This window comes from Pseudopodoces humilis, chromosome 7, assembly GCF_049639895.1.
Source record: "Pseudopodoces humilis isolate 2021_Gansu_Grassland_sample_001 chromosome 7, ASM4963989v1, whole genome shotgun sequence".
NCBI classification, from domain to species: Eukaryota; Metazoa; Chordata; class Aves; order Passeriformes; family Paridae; genus Pseudopodoces; species Pseudopodoces humilis.
Genome location: NC_142206.1, coordinates 56,266,138 through 56,284,604, shown reverse-complemented (window position 1 = coordinate 56,284,604; position 18,467 = coordinate 56,266,138). Strand labels below are relative to the sequence as shown.

The following is an 18,467-nucleotide window of genomic DNA, read 5'->3' as shown; positions in this document are numbered from 1 at the left end:
TAGTTTGTTGTATTTGTCTCACTTAATGCAATCAGGTCATTTGGAAAACAGCAGGGATTCTGTCTAGGCTATTCCATGAACCCAGGCATGGTCTGAAGTAATGTGATCATGTCAGGAACATTACCATAGTGCAAGTTAGAATTAATTTGTAATCTGTGGTCAGGATTCTCATTTTCACTAATATACCTGTAAATCCAGTGGAATTTAATGAATTCAGAGGAGACTCTCCAGGTACCAGTAGTGAGGCAGAGCCTGCTCCCAGTTGTGGGGCCTGTGTTGAAAAGACACTGATGCATCTTACTCAGTAAATAGCTGTGAGTCCTCAGTAACTTGTAAAAAATTCTGTTGGGTCTTCTTCTGACAGTCTCACCCATGTAAAGAATTTCACTTCTACATTCCTTAAAGCTGTTCATAACTACAAATCCCACCAGCCATATTTTAACCATTTATGGCTCAGCCCTTGGTTCAGGTATGCTTGTAACCACTGAGAACTGCCACTGAGTGGTTCTCAACTCCTTGCAGCCTGTTGACTTCTATGAAAAATCTTCCTTAACTCATTTTGTATTTACTACAAGTTGTGTCTGTTTTGGGGGGGTTTATTTGTTTTATGTTGTTTGGTTTGTTTTTTTTTTTAAGTCTAGAGCAAAACCAATTCTGCTTCAGCTGTTGACTGAAATCAGTAAATACCATTTAATGAGAACTCCACTCTTGTCAGGAAAATACTCATTTGTGTTTGTTGCTCTAGTGTTATTCAAGCAAAAGTCTCTGTATCCTTCATTAGAAAAGCCAGAAATGGGTTGAAAAAAATTGAATTGTAATGGCTATTGTCATTTTATTAATATTTAAAGTTGGTAGCATAGGACAGATCTACCTTTTCAATAAGACATATTTAGATGTGGCTTTTTTTCTGTCTTTCAATTACCCCGGCTTTAGGAGTAGTGATGGTACAGGATGAAAGGCCAGACTATCATGGAGGTGCAAGCTCTGAAAAAACCCCCTGTAGTGTAGATTAGATAAGAGGTATTTGCCAGACCCTTTGCAACAGTCTGTTAGAACAGGAGCCCTACAAGAGGGAATAAAAGTAGTATAACACCAGGTTCTTGTGTACTGTGTTTGTGTTTTGTGCTGCAGCCTGTGATCAGTCACTAAAATGCATGTTCTGCACTAGGAGTTCTCAGATGAGCCTTTCAGTGCAGTAACCTGATGTGAGACAGCCATCTTGTGCTGTCAAAATTAATAAGAATTTATTTATGGTATAGGTAAGGTTTGTGTTTTGAATGCACGTTAAATGGTCCAGACTGTTGATGAGAAGACTGAGTTTAGACTGAGACACTAAAGGTGGACAACCCTTTTTTTGCACGGCAGTTTTCTCCTGACCTGTGTCATCTGCACAGCTCATCCTGCAAGTCTTTGTTAAAGCTAAATCAGCTTTTCCTGACATGGGAGTTTCTTTTTCCCCATCCTCTGCAGCATTTTGAAAGGGCATGGCTGAGATGTAGCCACACACATTTCCTCCCACTGACGCTAATCTTTTGCCGATGGCAGGACCTGCAGAGAGACATAGAGCAGCACACGGCGGGCGTGGAGTCCGTGTTTAGCATCTGTGAAGTCCTGCTACACGACTCAGATGCGTGTGCCAATGAGACAGAGTGTGACTCCATCCAACAAACCACCAGGAGCTTGGACAGACGGTGGAGAAACATCTGTGCCATGTCCATGGAAAGGCGAATGAAGTATGTCTCCTATTCTCCTCCTCCTACAGAAGCCTGTGGCAGCATTTTGAGGAAATGCTGTAGCTTTTGCCACAAGCTGAATTTTGAGGAGTAAAAAAGAATTCAAAGTTGATAGCTTGTGTTAAAGCCTTTCTGTTTTTGCTCTCTCAGAATTGAGGAAACCTGGCGTCTGTGGCAGAGGTTTTTGGATGATTATTCTCGCTTTGAAGATTGGCTAAAAGCATCTGAAAATATAGCAGCTAGGCCTAATTCTTCAGAGGTCTTGTACACACATGCAAAAGAGGAACTGAAGAAATTTGAGGTGAATTTTTTAACTGTTTTTTTTATGCTCAGCATCAGGCTGCTGAATACATATTGTCTGTGCAAAATGCCTGAGTCTCTGGAAAACATTGGTTTGGCATTGGTAGTATTGAGAACATAAATAATTTGGTGAGTGTCCAGCTGTCTCCAGAATGTCTGTCTCCAGAATTTTATTTTAATGTGGAGAATACAATGCTCTGAACAGACACTTATAAGTTTAAAGCCTTTCTTTTTATGGGCAAGAGGCTTTTGTAGTTTGATGTTTATTCTTTTCTTTCTTTTCCTAGTGAGCTAAGTTTGAGCAGATGGTTTAAAACACGGGTCTTAAAATCTGGATTTAGTTTTGCAGTGGGAAGGTCTGTTTTTAAAGGGGAAGGCATCATCTCTCTCAATGGGTAATATCCACATCCTGACTGTTAGCAGGGAATGAGCTCCACGCTTTGCCTTGCAGGCGTTCCAGCGGCAGATCCACGAGCGCCTCACGCAGCTGGAGCTGATCAATAAGCAGTACCGGCGCCTGGCCCGCGAGAACCGCACTGACTCGGCCAGCAAGCTCAAACAGATGGTGCACGAGGGGAACCAGCGCTGGGATAACCTCCAGAAACGAGTCGCTTCCATTCTCAGGAGACTCAAGGTAGGGCACAGTGGGGTGAGGGAGTGAGGAGCACTCGCAGGGTTCTGCAGGAATTACCCATGAGCAAAGCCTACATCAGAGCAACTCTCTCTGTCCTCAACTACCTCAACTACAGCAGAGGAGCTCTGGGAGGGTCACTGAGTACATGGAGTAGACCTAAACCTAGATTGGTAGCTGAAGAAAAGCTTAAAGGAAGAAGGAGTGCAGATTTTGAGATGTCAGTTGCAATACTCACTGCTCCTATCACACTTTCCTTTTACCCACTTGTACTGGGTGGATGTGTTCAGGCACTTGCACCTTTCCATAGATGAGAGGCAGAGAGACAAAAGGGCCCCAAGTGCAGATATGGTTTGGAGTTTCCAACTCAGCTTTACTTTGTGCCAAGTTGTGATTCACCAAGGCATTAAAGATGGAGATGTGATAGAAAGCAGCTCCTGCTGTGCTGCCTGCCTGATCAGGAATGTTGTTGAAGAGTGTATTTGTGACACTTCAAAGAAATATCCTGGTCATCAATTAAACTGATCTCTGGGCACATCTCTGCGCTGTGCCCTGAGGGAAACTTGTCACTGCCAGATTTTTAAATATAGCAGTGCTGCAAGCAATTGACAGGGAAAACTGTTAGCTCCCAGAAGTCACAGAAGTGTATGAGGCAGTGAGAGCAGTGGTGGGGTTTGATTTGTGCAGCTATGAATTGTTATAATTGGGATGTTGCATGATACCCTTCCTGAAAATTAAATCCACCCATGAAAACAGGCAAGTTGTATGTCTGTTAGCAGCTTTTGTGGGACATGCCATGCCAAACAGAGCATTAATTACACTGGCATGGTCATCCATGATCCAGCCTCTTCATTGTAAAATCAGTAAAAGCTGATTTTAATCTTAGAGTTTTAATTACTTTAATTAGAGATGTGGGTTGCTTCGTTTTGTTTATCTTTGTTTTAAGTTTAGAGCAAATTAGTTGTTTAGAACAAGTTAGTCCAAATAACTGTTGCTAGTATAATGATGTGGGAGAAGGAATGTGTGGAATCAAGAATGAAATTTTAGAGAAGCATCTTGAACTGCTAAAATTTTACTCCCTCTTTCATACAAATAATGTACTAGTATAGGGGACTGTTCTAGCATCCCTACAGGAAGAGGACAGGTTTTATACATGGCATGCTGCTGTTCGTGTCCTGATGGCCTGCCTTTAAGGTGAACAGGAGTTTTGAAATAAAACACTGATTTCAGAGAGCTCCTTTGAGCTGTCTCTTTTAGTAGCTGAAGTCATGTAACACTGGCTCCTTTTTTCCATCCAGCACTTCACCAACCGGAGAGATGAGTTTGAGGGGACAAGGGAAAGCATCCTTGTCTGGCTCACAGAAATGGACCTACAGCTGACAAATGTGGAGCACTTCTCAAAAAGTAACTTTGATGACAAAATGCGCCAATTAAATGTATGTATCCTTATGAAGCAGTTGTTTACTGTAGCCCAGTTATCCTGTTGGGCTGCCCTTGCCAGACAGAATCATCCATTTTCTGTAATTTCACAATAGCCACCAGATCTCTCTAGGACTATATTTGTTTGAAGACAGTAGTAAATTAAGACATATTGTCTGAATCAAGATTCAGCTGTGCAATATTTAATTCAGATTGAGTGTTCAGGTTCAGTTCTGTCCTACCATTTTCTCCTGACAGTATGTCAGTGACAGTGGTATCTGGCCTGGAAAGCAGCAGATGCTGTTTAACAGTAAGAGCTACATTCCTAAATTCAGGCATTATTTTCTGGTGCAAATCTTTTTTGAATTGGCTTTGTAGTACAATCTTGTCTCTGATCTCATTGTTTGTAGCTGGGAATGTAAACAGAAATCAGACATCAGGAATGTACAGTGATTCTGAGGAATATACTAGTTCTTTGCTACATCATATGCTCATTTCTCCTTTCTCCCTGCACTGTTACTGTTCTGGGATGTAGATTTACTGTTGTATAGGCTGGAGGTCCAAGCAACCAAATAAACTTCTTGGCTACTGAGAAAAAATTGTGTGTACCCAACAGAAAAATGAACTCTGATTAGTTTAGTCTGAACTCCCATATCGTGATCCCCTTCAGGCTCAGGACACTGCAGCCATATTGATGTACACATGGGTGGAAAATGCCACTTCATTTGGAACTGTAATTCTGCTGATAAAACAAATCTTTGGACCTCTTAAGTAAAAAGATATTTGCCAAATTAAATTAGACAACAATGTCAATTGCAGCTTCTCTTTAACTGCAGTGAGCTAGAAAACAGGGACAAACCTTAGGCTAGAAAGGGCCAGTGGAGAAGTAATTATTTTTCTTGTATGTTCTGAATAGGGTTTCCAACAGGAAATAACGTTAAACACCAATAAGATTGATCAGCTAATCGTTTTTGGGGAGCAACTGATTCAGAAGAGCGAGCCTTTGGATGCCATCCTGATTGAAGATGAACTGGAAGAACTTCATCGATACTGTCAAGAGGTGTTTGGGCGAGTTGCTCGGTTCCATCAGAGACTGACTTCAAGGGATCCTGTAAGAAGCAACAGTTGTTTCAATCCTTTGACAAGATTTTGGTGTTTGAATTGCAATGCTTATTTTGGTTTTTGAATTGTAATTGCTTATTCTTAGCAGTCTGACTGAGTGGTTTGAGCTCCAAGGGTTCAGGAGCTCTGCAGTAGATGTGCCAGCCTTGCTAAATTTTTGTTGCCAATCCTTTCATGCCTCTCTTCTCTGCAGAATCTGGATAATAGAATGGAGGTTGTTCATAAGGTTCAGAATTACATAGTTGTGTCTTGAAGGCTTCAAAACCTTTTTTGGTGTTTTTAATATCACTTCGTTTTCTTTACCATCAATAATGTACTTAGAATATCTTTTTACATATTTGTTTGTCCACTCATCTGTCCACTTTGTTGTGAGAACCCTGAATGGGGACCAGCATGCACTTTGCTTTTTCCTGGGAACTTTCAGATGATTCTCAGTTTGCTTGGCCTCCAAAAGAAAGAACATCTGTTAGAAAGCCAGTTCAAGGAAGTAACATGAACAAGTTGCTGTTTACTCCTGCCTGAGCATCATTTCCTTACTGACCTGTTAAGTCCATTTGGAACTGGATACTCCTCCTGCAAACTGGAGAGATGCTATGGTGGTGGTGAAGTGCCTTGGAAGAGGAGAGGTAGCTGCTGATGTGAGGATTGGTTTTGGCAAAAGAGGAAGAAGGCAGAAATTATGCCTTCCTTTAATTTTAGGCACGTGGTCTTTGGTTGCTGCAGCTGACCACAAATCTGTCTTCTGTAGTACTGTGTGGCTTAATCGTTCGCTCATTAAGAACTCTTGTAAATCTTACTAATATGCAATAATTGCTTATTTGTAGGGATTGGACGATGAAAAAGATAACTCTGAAAATGAGACAGATCAAGAAGACTCCAGAGAAATCCAGAATGATCCCTGGCATAAGAAAGCCATCACTGAGGGGCCCTCATCGACACAGTCCCTTTGCCACCTTATGCCCCCGACTCAGGGCCATGAGAGATCAGGCTGTGAGACCCCTGTCAGTGTTGACTCCATCCCACTTGAGTGGGATCACACAGGTGACGTGGGAGGTTCTTCCTCTCATGAAGATGATGAAGAAGCAACATACTACAGTGCTCTGTCAGGTGAGAACCAATGTCCAGCAGTTTGGTGTGACATGGACAGCTGGAGGATGTCCTTGTGTGGGAAGGGAGGGGGATTGAAGTCTTGCTCCCATATTGTTGGTTGGCTTTCAAGTACCCTTAATAGATGTGAGCTGACTCATCTCTTAGATGAAGGAAATGGTAGTGTCTAAACCAAGCTTTTATTTTTAGAACCATAAGGTTTTAGAAGCCTTACTGTTTAAGAATGTTTGAAAATGGTACCAACCACTTACTTTGTTCTTTGTTTCTGCTGTCCCTCATTGTTTCAGTTGTTTTTAGTAGTTGGAAGATACTGAATAGTGAGGAAAATGACATTATTCTTTTTTCAGATGTAGAAATCACTGAAAACCCTGAGGCATATCTTAAAATGACCACAAAAACTTTGAAAGCATCTTCTGGTAGGCACCTGCTAATGCATGTGTCTGAACATGGCAATCTCCCTGTGCTGCACGCTATATTCCTCAACCTCTTTCATACGTAATGTCTGACTTCCTGCCTTGTGTGGACACCATGTCTCATCCTGTCATGGTGTTCTTACGCTGCAGCATCCACATGGACATTAAAAGCAGTCAAGAACACACCATTTAGATTTTGCCTGGTAAATGCCAAGGTGGTTAACATGCATTTCATTGTACTGATCCAAAGTCTTTTGGTTCTTTCTCGGTGGTTTGCTCTGGGTAGTTTCAATTTTTGGTTGTCTCTAATTTTGGTTGCATAACTACTGAAGGCAATAGATCCAACTCTGCGAGTATTTTTTTGTGGTTTGTGCATGACAGAACTCTGTGTGTCCTGTCTGTTAAATCCAGAACAAACATTTTCCAAACCAGGACATGTCTAACTTGTTCCCTCTGACATGTTGCAGATGCGTGATAGTTATTGTTGGATGCAAACTTTACAGAACCATGGTGCAGCCTTGTCTTTTGGGGTTTTTTTGAATACTCTAACCTGTATTCAAGCATTTTCCAGAAGAAAACAGAATGTCCCATAACTGCATGGCTCTCATCTCATTACCTTTGAAACACTGTTGATGTTTTGCAAATGTGCATGCTTTGCAAGGAAAGCTGCAAAACTGTCATTTTTATGCCATAACTTGATGCCATTTTATTCAAAGCGCTTTCTAACTTAATACAAAGCAGCAGCTTCCTTGTGCAGGTGGGATCTTGCACTCATGGTGTGTGGTTTTGGTTTTGTTTGTTTCAGGAAAGTCTGTTTCAGAAACTCATCCTTGGCATTCTCCAGGTAGCCCAGTCTGCAGGAAACACAGATATAACCAGGCAGAGATGGTTGGAAATGTGTTGTCTGGACCAGAGACAAGTACTCCCTATAAACCAGACTATGTGAGTTGGAGGCTCTGGGGGCACTGAACCTGAACTGTACACAGTCTGTTTGTTGTTCTGTTTAACTCCACCCTCTTCCCTTCTCCAGCGTCAAAGAAAAGAATAGTTGAGGTGGGGAATTTTCACTTCATTCAAATTTAGACTTCGTTTCTGGTGGCTCAGATTGGATTCCTGGTCAGTCAGGTTCTGGAGGAACTTCTTTCCTCTATTGTCACAGGACAAGTCTAGGATAACTTAACCCCCACAAAGGACAGGGTGTGAATCGCTTGGTACTTACTTACCTATATTTCCTAAGCAAATTTGAAGGGTCTTAATATGCAACACACCATTTAATCTTCTTCTAGGCACTAAAAAATGTGGCAAAATGGCTTATTGTCCATTGGTACCTCAGCCTTGGTGGCTGTTTGCCAGCCATAGCTTCAGCAGCAGCTGCCAGGCTCAGTGGATCTGGACCCATTGTCAGCACTCCTCCAGACAGGGTGGTAGTGGTATCTGTCTGCTTTTGTCATCATTAATCCAGTCTCAGAGCCTTAGAGTCAATATAGCCAAGACCCACAATCCAACAGAGAGCATCAGCAGTTGTACATTGTCTGGTACATGTAGTGCAAAAGCAAGTAATTTTCCATGTTACTCTTGTAGTAATTGGCATCGCCATGGTGTGTGTTTGTTTACTGCAAAGGCACAGAGAGCCAGTGTAAACTGTTAGCAAAGCTGCAGAAGCCGAGTGCTAAATCTGATATGCAGGAGCCCAGCCACCCCAGAGTAACACAGATTAGGTTGGACCTTTGACATCCTGTTAACCTGCAGGGCTCACCCACCAAAATGTCATTCCAGGTGAAGCAGCTCAGCTCTGCAAGCAGCAGCAGCAGCAAGGAGAAAATTCCGTCTGCCAGCATGAGTGATGAGGAGCCCCAAGATGACCAAGAACTTGTGAATATAGCAGCAGCAGAAAAGCAGTCAGGTACACAGCATTAGGAGTGGCTTTGGGACTGTGGTGTTTGTCCTGTGACTCTGGGGGGACAAAGCAGAGATGGCACAAAGGCAGCATATTTGGGAACAATAACAAAAAATGAATGTATTTTGCCAAATTTCCAAGTTTCGCTGAGCTCCCTTCTCATCTGCTTCTGTCCAACCCATGTGTGCTGTTCAAAGCTTTCACATTTTCTTCCAGAACTGAGATTTGTTTTTCATAACATACTTCTGCATACTCACTATAAGCTGCTTGTAGTAAATGGGACCAATTTCACTTTTGTCTGATACTGAACACTTTAGAGACTTCTAATCAGATTTCAAACCAAAGAGTCTGTCTAAAATAAGATTGCTATGTTACATTATATGGAGTTACTGGTACTCCATATAACAGGATGCTAAAGCTCCCATTTGCAGAAATGTTTTTTCAAAGTTGTTAATGCATTCTGTTCTTCAGTATCTTTACAGTGGTCCTTTCATACAAGCAGGCCAGTTAGCTGGTTCTCTTGGCTTTTTAGGACCTCATTCCTGGTTTCAGGTGCTTGAGATTGTAACAACACATTGTACTGCAGTCATGAAAGCAAATCATGTGATAAAAAGAAGGCTGCAGCTACATTCACCTTTGATTCTCTGGTCTCACAAATGGTCCAGAGTTGTGTCCCATACATGGGGTGAATAGGAATAGCCTGAGATTGGTTTAGATGTCTTCCAGAAAATGTCAGTGATCACACAGCTGGCTTCTCCATGTCCTCTAGCACTGAACTGATGAAACATAGAGTCATTAGAATTGTTTGGGTTGAAAGAGACTCTAAAGTTATCTAGATCCAAACCCCTGCCATGGGCAGGGGATTGGATCTTCCACCAGACCAGCTTGCTCAGAGCCCCATCCAGCCTGGCTTTGAGCACTTCCAGAGATGGGGCAGCCACAGCTTCTCTGGGCAACCTGTGCCAGGGCCTCACCACCCTCACTGTAAGGAATTTCTTCCTAATATCTAATCTATACCTTCCCTCCATCAGTTGAAAGCCATTATCCATTGTCCTTCCACTTCATTGACATTCCTTGTCAAAAGTCCCTCTCCAGCTCTCTTGGAGCCCCTATAGGCACTGGAAGGGGCTCTAAGGTCTCCTTGGAGCCTTCTCTTCTCCAGGCTGAACAGCCGCAATTCTCAGCTTGTCTTTACAGGAGGTGCTCCAGCCCTTTCATCTTTGTGGCTTCCTCTGGACTTTGTCCAGCAGCTCCACATGGACATAAAACACAAACCAAAGTCCTAACTGCTGGATCATATTTGTTCTGTGCTGAATTTTGGTGTTCACCAAATCACAGATGCGCTTATTGAATTCTGTCTCCTTCAGTTTGGTCTGTTCTTCCAAGTGAATTAAAACATCTCCAATTAATGTCATTAAAATTCTGTGTAGCATTGCTATGTGAAAAACTTGACCAGCAATATTAAATTTAGGTACTGCAGAATCTTAAGAAAAGATGTGGCTGAATGACAGGAATACATTACAGCAATTGTTTGGTCTCAAGTAGAATGGAGAATAATTTTATTACAAAACTTGTATCCGTTTTACACACTTCTTCCTTTACTGAAGATTTAAGTGGTTGTTTTTTTTTCTGATTTGCAGGCATTATTGATAGGTGGGAGCTCATCCAAGCTCAAGACCTCAGAAATAAACTTAGGATGAAACAGAAATTGCAGCAGTGGCAGCAGCTGGACTCAGATCTCAGTGACATCTCTGCTTGGCTTGATAAAACTGAGCAAGAGCTGGAAGAGCTGCAAAAGGTGAAGCATACAACCAGCATGCAGGCATTGGAACAAAAGGTCAAGACATTGAAAGTAAGTTATGGCCTACTGAGAAGAGGGATTTCAAGATGCTGATGTTTTTTAATCACCGTAGTCTCCTGGGATCAGTTGGCAGCGTGGATGCCAATAGCAGTGTTCTTGTGCCACAGGGGAGCTGAACTGTTCTCAGCTAAGAGGACTAAAGAGGTTCTTAGGCAAGGTGCTTCTGTCTTCATATACAGAGATTGGCAGGCAGATGTAAAAACCTCTCCACTTCTCCCTTTCTCTTTTCTTGCACAGTGATATCAACATCTTTTCCTTGTGCCATTCCCCTCTGTGCAAACCAGAAAGAGATTGAAAATAGGCCAGGTCAACAGGCTGCAAAGTCTAGGCTGCTTTTTTTTTTAAAATTGAATTAAGGGCAGGGTGTCATTTCAGCAGGAGACTGACAAAGATCTGCTCTAAAGCTTTGGTTTTTGCAAGCTGAGCCAGCAGGCTACCAGGGCTCGTGTAAGTGCTGGGGCCCTGGGACTCAGGCAATGAAATGCCTCAGGTTGAAGTCTGAGAGAGCAAGTGTTCCTAAAATCTGGAAGTGCAAAATCCCTGTGTGCTCACCCCTCACCAGCTGCCCCATGTGGAGTTACCCTGAGTCTGCTGCTCAGTCTGATGTCACCTTTGGGGTGATGCTTACAAATAGGAGGGATTTTGTAGGCATGCTGAGAGTATGTTTAAGCCTACATGTCTTGGAGTAGTTATTAGGCCAGGGACAATGACTCTGACCCCTTCAGCCAGTCTGAATCCAGGCATCAAGTCCTAGGAAAGGTTTGATGGTGTCTTCTGAGTGGAGGGGTGTTTCCCTTCAGCCTGGAGTTGGGTATCTAACCTCAAGAAGCAGAGCTTTGCTTATTCTCTCTTCTGCATCTGCTTAAGAGGAGTCCAGCCGGCTGTAAATCCCCTTTTCAGACTGTTTGGCTTTAGAGGGGTGTTAAAAGAGTCAGTGTGCTCTAAGAAGTGAATTTCATGAGGTGTCAGGACATCCCAACTGCCTGGGATAAGGATGAAGCCAGTCTGCCTACAGACTGGTATTCAGAAGTCTGTTTTCTTTTCCTGATACTGCCTGGAGGAGAGTGGGACAGGATCCTTTGATGGGTGAAAAGTAATTTAGACCAGCAGTTTTCTACAAGTGGAACTCGGATCTTGAGAATGTAAAGATTGACGCTCCTGGATAGAAAGGCTGCTGAGAAAAGCAATCTGAGCTTTGTGGCTTTTGGGATTCATCCTGCAGTTCTTACTTCCCTACTGCAAGAGCAGCTTGGAAAAGATGGAGTACCCTTGATTATAACTGTAAGCTGGATGGTAGAAGGAAGGCATTGTTTGGCATTCTTTTTTTAAAAAAGCTTCAGAAATACAGGCTCAGCCTTAACATAAAGATGGTTAGATGATATGACCATGACTGCAAATTCCTTATTATTCCCCCTGCAATTCTAAGGGAGAGGAGGAAAGCAGGCAGGAGTGCCTTCTGGGGGTAGACTTCTTGAGAAGTCAGAGAAATGTGCTGACAGAAACTCAGACCAGAGAGAAGAAAAATAATTTCTCACAATAGGGTGGTCTGGTGTGGGACCAGGGGCCCAGAGGAGGTGGGGAATATCCATCCTGTGAGATAATGAAAATTTCAATGCATGAGGCCCTGAGCATCCTCCTTGGAGTTTGAAGTTGGTCCTGTGTGAAACAGGAGAATGGAGTCCAGAACCTCCAGATGTCCCTGTCAGCATTATTTTAGGATTCTGAGGTGGCAAAACCTTTATCAATTAGGAGAGAATACTGTGTGATGATCTATGGGAGTATTTGTCCAACTGTCAGGGACAGAGGCAGCTCAGAGGGATTGAAAGGCAGATGTGGATTAAGCCATAATGCCTGTGACTTAGGGAGAAGAACAAGCCCAGTCACACTTATTTTCTTCAAAGTGAAGGTTTTGGCTTTAAAAAAAAAACCCAAACATAAACCTACCTCAGCATGTTTCTTAGCAGTATTGAAAAGCCACCAGATTCAAACATCCTTCCCCAATACCTGTGGTACTTTTGAGTGTGTGGTTTTATTGTAAATAAGTACATTTTCCATCATTCATAAAAGCTCATAATCCTCTTTTTCTACCAGGACATGCTTAAAGCATTTGACAACTACAAAGCAGTGTTGCTTTCTGCTAACCTGAGCAGCAAAGAATTCCAGAAAGCAGACAGCACAGAGTTCAAGGAGCTGCAGAACAGGCTTCGGAAAGTCAACTTGCACTGGGAGAAAGCAACTCGTGCCCTGGACAACTGGAGGAAGGGCTTACAGCAAGCCTTGCTGCACTGCCAGGTGCATACACAAGTCTGCTTGTAAGGGAAAACCCCTGGGATTCTGTTGAGAGGGCTGAGGGGTAATTCCTGCGCATGGGTGGAAGTGTCGCTCACAGTCCAAGACGCTTTGTTTCCTGATAAAGTTGCCTCTGATGGATTGAAACAGTTTGGTAAAAATACCTTTCAAGTGGATAATGCCCTTTTACTACATAGGTGGAATAATTTAATAAGGTTTCTGTACGCTCACTAATTGTGAATTTGTGGTGACTGACTAATCAGAGCTGGGCATTTTGTTTGTAGGTGAAGGCACTGCAAAGGTGTTTTCCCTCATATGCCAATCTTTTTGTTTCTTTAGGATTTCCATGACCAGAGCCAAAAGCTAATCCTGTGGTTAGCAAGTGCTGAAAGCCGGAGGAACGAAGCACAAATCACAGATCCCAGTGCTGATCTCAATACAATACTGGAATGCCAGAAGGAGCTAATGGTAAGTGTAGTCTTAACTGCAGCACCTCAGCTCTCAGCACACAGTGAAGAGCAGGATGTTGATGTGTTGCAGTGTCTGCAGCCTGTCCTCAGACCTGCTGTACTCAGGCATGCGGGTAGTTTTTGAAATGGACCAAGATATTGCCTCTACAAAGCACTTTTCTATAATTACAAATCATAATAAAGTTGCTTATGAGCAGTCTTCATGCTGCTATCCAATTTCCAAAATTTAATGTGAATTACCTGCTGGTAGAACTATTTTTAAATGTTACAACCAGTCTCTTCAATATAACTTCATTTCCTATGTAGCTGTAATAACAATTCCTGTGCCTTGTGGAGTCTAAAGCAGGCTGTAGTGTTCTTTAAAGCTTTCCAGAGTTCTTCCTTCTGGGAAAACATCCATAAAGTGGAGGGTAACAGTCTGTTGTGCTGCTTTTTGTTTGTTTATTCTCAGCAACTGGAGAAAGAGCTACTGGAGCAACAGCTTAATGTAAACTCCCTCCAAGAGCTCACTGCTTACCTGCTGCTGAAATCAGATGGTGATTACATTGAAGAGGAAGAGAAGGTCCATGTAATTGGAACAAAACTGAAACAGCTGATAGAACAAGTCTCTCATGACTTAAAAACAATACAAGGGAATCTGGTAAGTTGGAATTTAAATACTCCTTCATAGATCTTCCTTACTGAAAAGAAATAGCATATTGAGAGTGAAGGTATTTATAAAAAAAAAACTGACTTAAAGCTTAAGTCCTTCCACCTTCATAAGCTGAAAAAAGAAGAGTTCTGGCTGTAGGAAAAACTTCAGCACTCCAAGGCTAGTACAGTATTATAACAGAGGGGTTGTGCTGCCTCTGTCCTCGAGTGGTTTGAAGAGCAGAGAGGATAAAGTTCTGAGTAAGGCTTTTGATCAGGTCTTTGGTGAGGAGGTTGGACTAGATGAACTTCCTGAAGTCCCTTCCAACCTGAATTTGTGTGATCCAAACCAGGTATCAGGCTAGGAGCGTGTAATGAACACGTAGGAGTTGAAGTTCATAGCAATGGGTTGCTGAGGCCTATCAGAGATATTTTCAGGTTAATACCTCTCTACACCCATTCCATTATAATTCCTTCAGGCTAGGTACTGTAAAACATTGCTTTATTCTGGGGAACTGGGTATGCTTATGTGGAGGGGCAGTGGGCTGTGCACCTAGAGAGGCAATGAAAGGTGGTTCTTTGCACTTTGCTTATTGTCAGTTTTGAATGTGCATTTTAAAGAGAAAGCTGGTGTTATCTTTTAGGATACCAAAACATTCCTGCTAGTTCCAGATGACTTGGACTCAGGAGTCTATAATCCAGAAGAAGAGAAATCCAGCCCTGTTGTGAAGAAGGCAAGTTTTTTGGTTTTTTTTTCCTAATATTTTACTACTAGCATATAGTGTATTTTGACATATTTAGTGTGGAACTTCCTCAAGTATAATCATTTTACCTTTTAGGTCCATGTACCTTATTACAGCACTTACAATTGGACCTTTAATCTACAGCTATCTTTTCAGATAAATCCCTTGTAGTTTCTGAAATCTGGATACTAAAAGCTATTTCTCTCAACAGGTGGCTCTCAGGAGAACTGCTGATGGCAGGAATGGCAGCAGCACAAGGTAATATTTTATTTATGCCTGATCTCTTGAAAAATAGTGAATATGGCAGAGATGAGCTATGTGCCAGCAGAAACCTGGGTACCTCTGCCTTGTAGGTTGACACATGGGTGGAAGAGATTTCTGCCTACCTGTAGAGTCCCTTCTGCCTACCAGCTCTGGGCTGCCCCATAGGGAATGGTTTCCTTTAGCACTCCTGCTTCAGGACCTCTGCAGTGATGTGCAACTCTTGCTTGAGAAAATATTTTCTGTGCCAAATGTGGGACATTTTAGGTTTAAATCTTCCTTTAATTCCGCCAGTATGCCTGGGGAAAAAAAACTTGCCCTTGAGAGCCACTTGGTACAAACAGACCACAAAGGACAAAGAGAGAACTTTACCTCCAGTCCATTGGGGCCTGTTCAAAGGGGAGATCTCAGTAATGCCAGGGGAAAAACCTCATCAGTATGAATGATGTCTTTCCTTTGTGCTTCAACACCTATTTGGAATGGTCTGTTTGCCTCCGGAAATATTAAGTTTGCATCTGAAAATAGGGTAAAAACAGCTTGTTTAACTCAAACCCTGAAGTGCCTGTTCTTCTCCTTTTCAGGAGTGAAAGCCATCCACAGCCTGTGCAGGCAAACCCTCGGTCTCCCTCTTTCTTCTACCGAGTGTTACGAGCAGCTTTACCTCTCCAGTTGTTCTTCCTGCTGCTTTTGCTCCTGGCTTGCATGATCCCCTCCTCTGAGGAAGATTACAGCTGCACCCAGGCCAACAACTTCGCCCGCTCCTTCTACCCCATGCTGCGCTACACCAATGGGCCCCCCCCGACCTAGAACACCCTGCAGTCACACCAAAACACTCTTGGGTGGTGCTTTTTTCTCCCATGCTGCTCTAGCATCAATCAAGCAGCGAGATTCACATCTCAAAATGTATATCTTGACAAAATTTCAGCGTTTTTGTACGGAAAACAAAACTTTTTCTATAGATTTTTTTAAACTGTAAGCAACACACTTTATACTTTGATGCAATAGATACACTATTTTATAGGGGCAGTGCTCTTAAGCTAGCAAGGTGTTTGGATACTGAGTTCTTAGATGCAGAAACGACATCACAGTAATCTTAAACATAGCAGTCTGTCTTGGGTTAGCACAACACAAGGTAGGTGAAGAGGGACTTCATTTAACACAATTTCTGCACACACTTCACATTACTTGTATCTTTTGGTACTGTAGTCACTTGGTGGAAACAAAAACTGCATATTTTTGAATCTTTGTTATTGTATTTTATTCATCTATCATGTTCAGTATCATGATGCACATTTGTTTTGTTTGACATAAAGTGTTCTAGTGGTTAGGACTGCTGTGTTGTCTTTTTATACCACCTTTGAAATAAGGAATTGCTGCATTGCATGGAAATGGTTTTTAATGCACATATTTTCTAGATGAACATGATTATGTAGACTATCCCTGATGTATACAAATAGTGCACTGACTTTTTTAATGAAAGTTTTTTTTTTTTCAGTTTTTAACCTGCTGAATAGTGTACAGTACCCTGGGAGAGAATTGTGCATTTTTATAAGCTTTGTTTTTAAAATGAAACTGGCGTGTGGGCAGCGGCTGGAGAAACACTGTGTACAGTCAGCATTGCCACTGCCCCTCGGTTGTACAGTTTGAGTACTGTCATTAAAATTTTGCCAATGTCTGCAGGACTGTGGGTGTGTCTAGTGGGGGGGACCAGCTTCGTGTCCCAGCAGTGCTGCCCCTTCCACTCCTGGAAGAGTCAATTTCTTTGTCTGCTAAGGGAGTGGTGCTGGAGGAAGCACAACCACTCACTCCCTTGCTTGTCAGAGTGAGAGATCACAAATCCAGCAGTGGGACCTGTGTTCCACAGCACAGATCCTTTCCTTTGCAACTGATTTCCTGGAGGAAGAATACAAAGTTGAACCAGTTAGTGCTTATTATTTGTTTGAATGCTGAACTATTTCCCACTCTGGAACTGACTTTCTATAGTGGGAGTGCTGGAGTAGGGAAATGCATGTGGAGGAGAGCTCAGTGCAGTAGTAAGGGTTTTGGTCGAAAGCTTTTTGTGTGTTGCAGTGAAAATGACCCAGGAATTAGCCACTTTCTGCAGTGCTTACCCATAGAAAATAAAGTCTCTGATTAGCCTGGGAGAGTTCTCCTACCCTTTCTACACTTGTCACCACTGGTGGTTGCTGGTTCCCCATCTTCTGCCAGGGGCTTTATGAAGCAAACTGCTTTGTCCTGATGTTTAGAGAATGGCCAAACTAACAGCTTTTTCCCAGCCATGGTGGCAAACCCATTGTGGTTTATTTCCAGGATATTAAACTAAACTCATAAGCTGTGTTGAGGTGCCAGACTTGTGCTCCAGCACCAGCAGCTCTCACACTGGGGCTGTATCCAGAGATGGATCCCCTTCACCACTCACTGCACACAGCCACACACACTGTCCTCTCTCCCTCTGCAATAATTATTTGATATTTTCAAAGCAATTACTTTTAAGATGGAGCTCATTTAAGTTTCTTCCTCTGTAGAAGTGAGCCAGCTCTAACCATCATTTCATTGCCAGGTTGTCACAAATGCCCATGAAGACCTTTCTGCCAAGAAGTAATAGGCAGTTACTGATGTGATACTCAGTTCCTCCATTAAAGAACCTGTGCAGGGGAAAAAACTTGAACAATGTTAAAAGGTCTAAGGAAAATTTCATAGCCTACAATTTCCTTTCATTATGAACAGTTATATCAAATTGTTGAGCTGATGTAATATATAAAAAGAGAAGCTTTCAAGAAATTATCTCAAAATGTCACCAAAAAAAAAGTCTGGGAAATAGCTTAAATCTTTTTTTCTTCTACACCTATTTTAAATCAATTATAATCACTCACTGTAGGCTGACACTGAAGTCTGCTTTAAACAAGTAATTTTATATTCTTTGTGTCATCATCTCTCTCAGGACTGGGTTGATAGTGGCCAGGGAAGGAAAAAAAATGTTTTAAAGCAAGGGTAGATGCAGTAGTGAGAGCAAGCACAACCCCATTGTGGTTGTGCACATGCATTGAGAAATCAAACCAAGCCAAAGCTAGTTTTAAAGTCTTATTTTTTGGCAGTGAGATGAAGCCTCACTCTGTTTTCAGCTTTACCTTCCCCCCTCCAGCACAGTCAATGCAATGAGAAGGCTCCAGGGAGACTTTAAAGCAACTTCTGGTACCTAAAGGGGACCTACTAGAGAGCTGGAGATGGGCTTTGTACAAGGGGCTGGGATGTAGGATGAAGGGTGATGGCTCTAAACTGACAAAGGGCAGTGTTAGGTAGATGTTAGGAAGAAAATAATTGCTGTGAGCATGGGGAGGTGCTGGTAAAAGTTATGCAGAGAAGCTGTGGCTGCCCCATCCCTGGAAGTGCTCAAAGCCAAGTTGGCTGGGGCTTGGAGCAACCTGGTGTGGTGGAAGGTGTCCCTCAGTCACTGAGTGCACATTACTGCTCATGAGACCAGGCTGAACTCAGCTGCAGGAGAAAAAAGAACAAAAAGCCATATATTTACATTTCTTGATGCCTGTTTAGTCAGCTGCACCAATCCATAACTGAATGAAACACAGCAGCAGA

The 18,467-nt window shown here is 42.5% G+C and overlaps 1 protein-coding gene across 3 annotated transcripts in view; it reads left to right on the top strand.

Annotated features, from left to right (window-relative positions):
* SYNE2 (spectrin repeat containing nuclear envelope protein 2) overlaps positions 1 to 16,555 on the top strand; it is a 174,554-nt gene extending 157,999 nt beyond the window's left edge. For 2 of the 3 annotated variants that reach the window (XM_088057692.1, XM_014249769.2), the window contains 16 exons: positions 1,546 to 1,733; positions 1,884 to 2,034; positions 2,485 to 2,667; positions 3,963 to 4,100; positions 5,000 to 5,194; positions 6,030 to 6,312; positions 6,660 to 6,728; positions 7,531 to 7,667; positions 8,502 to 8,628; positions 10,263 to 10,474; positions 12,575 to 12,775; positions 13,112 to 13,240; positions 13,694 to 13,882; positions 14,517 to 14,606; positions 14,827 to 14,873; positions 15,458 to 16,555. In XM_088057692.1, the coding sequence (XP_087913818.1) occupies positions 1,546 to 1,733; positions 1,884 to 2,034; positions 2,485 to 2,667; positions 3,963 to 4,100; positions 5,000 to 5,194; positions 6,030 to 6,312; positions 6,660 to 6,728; positions 7,531 to 7,667; positions 8,502 to 8,628; positions 10,263 to 10,474; positions 12,575 to 12,775; positions 13,112 to 13,240; positions 13,694 to 13,882; positions 14,517 to 14,606; positions 14,827 to 14,873; positions 15,458 to 15,683 (2,565 nt within the window). In that variant the 3' untranslated portion in view covers positions 15,684 to 16,555. The remainder of the gene's footprint in view (positions 1 to 1,545; positions 1,734 to 1,883; positions 2,035 to 2,484; positions 2,668 to 3,962; positions 4,101 to 4,999; positions 5,195 to 6,029; positions 6,313 to 6,659; positions 6,729 to 7,530; positions 7,668 to 8,501; positions 8,629 to 10,262; positions 10,475 to 12,574; positions 12,776 to 13,111; positions 13,241 to 13,693; positions 13,883 to 14,516; positions 14,607 to 14,826; positions 14,874 to 15,457) is intronic. The other variant, XM_088057691.1, reaches the window with a different exon arrangement.
* Positions 16,556 to 18,467: the final 1,912 nt, after the last annotated feature.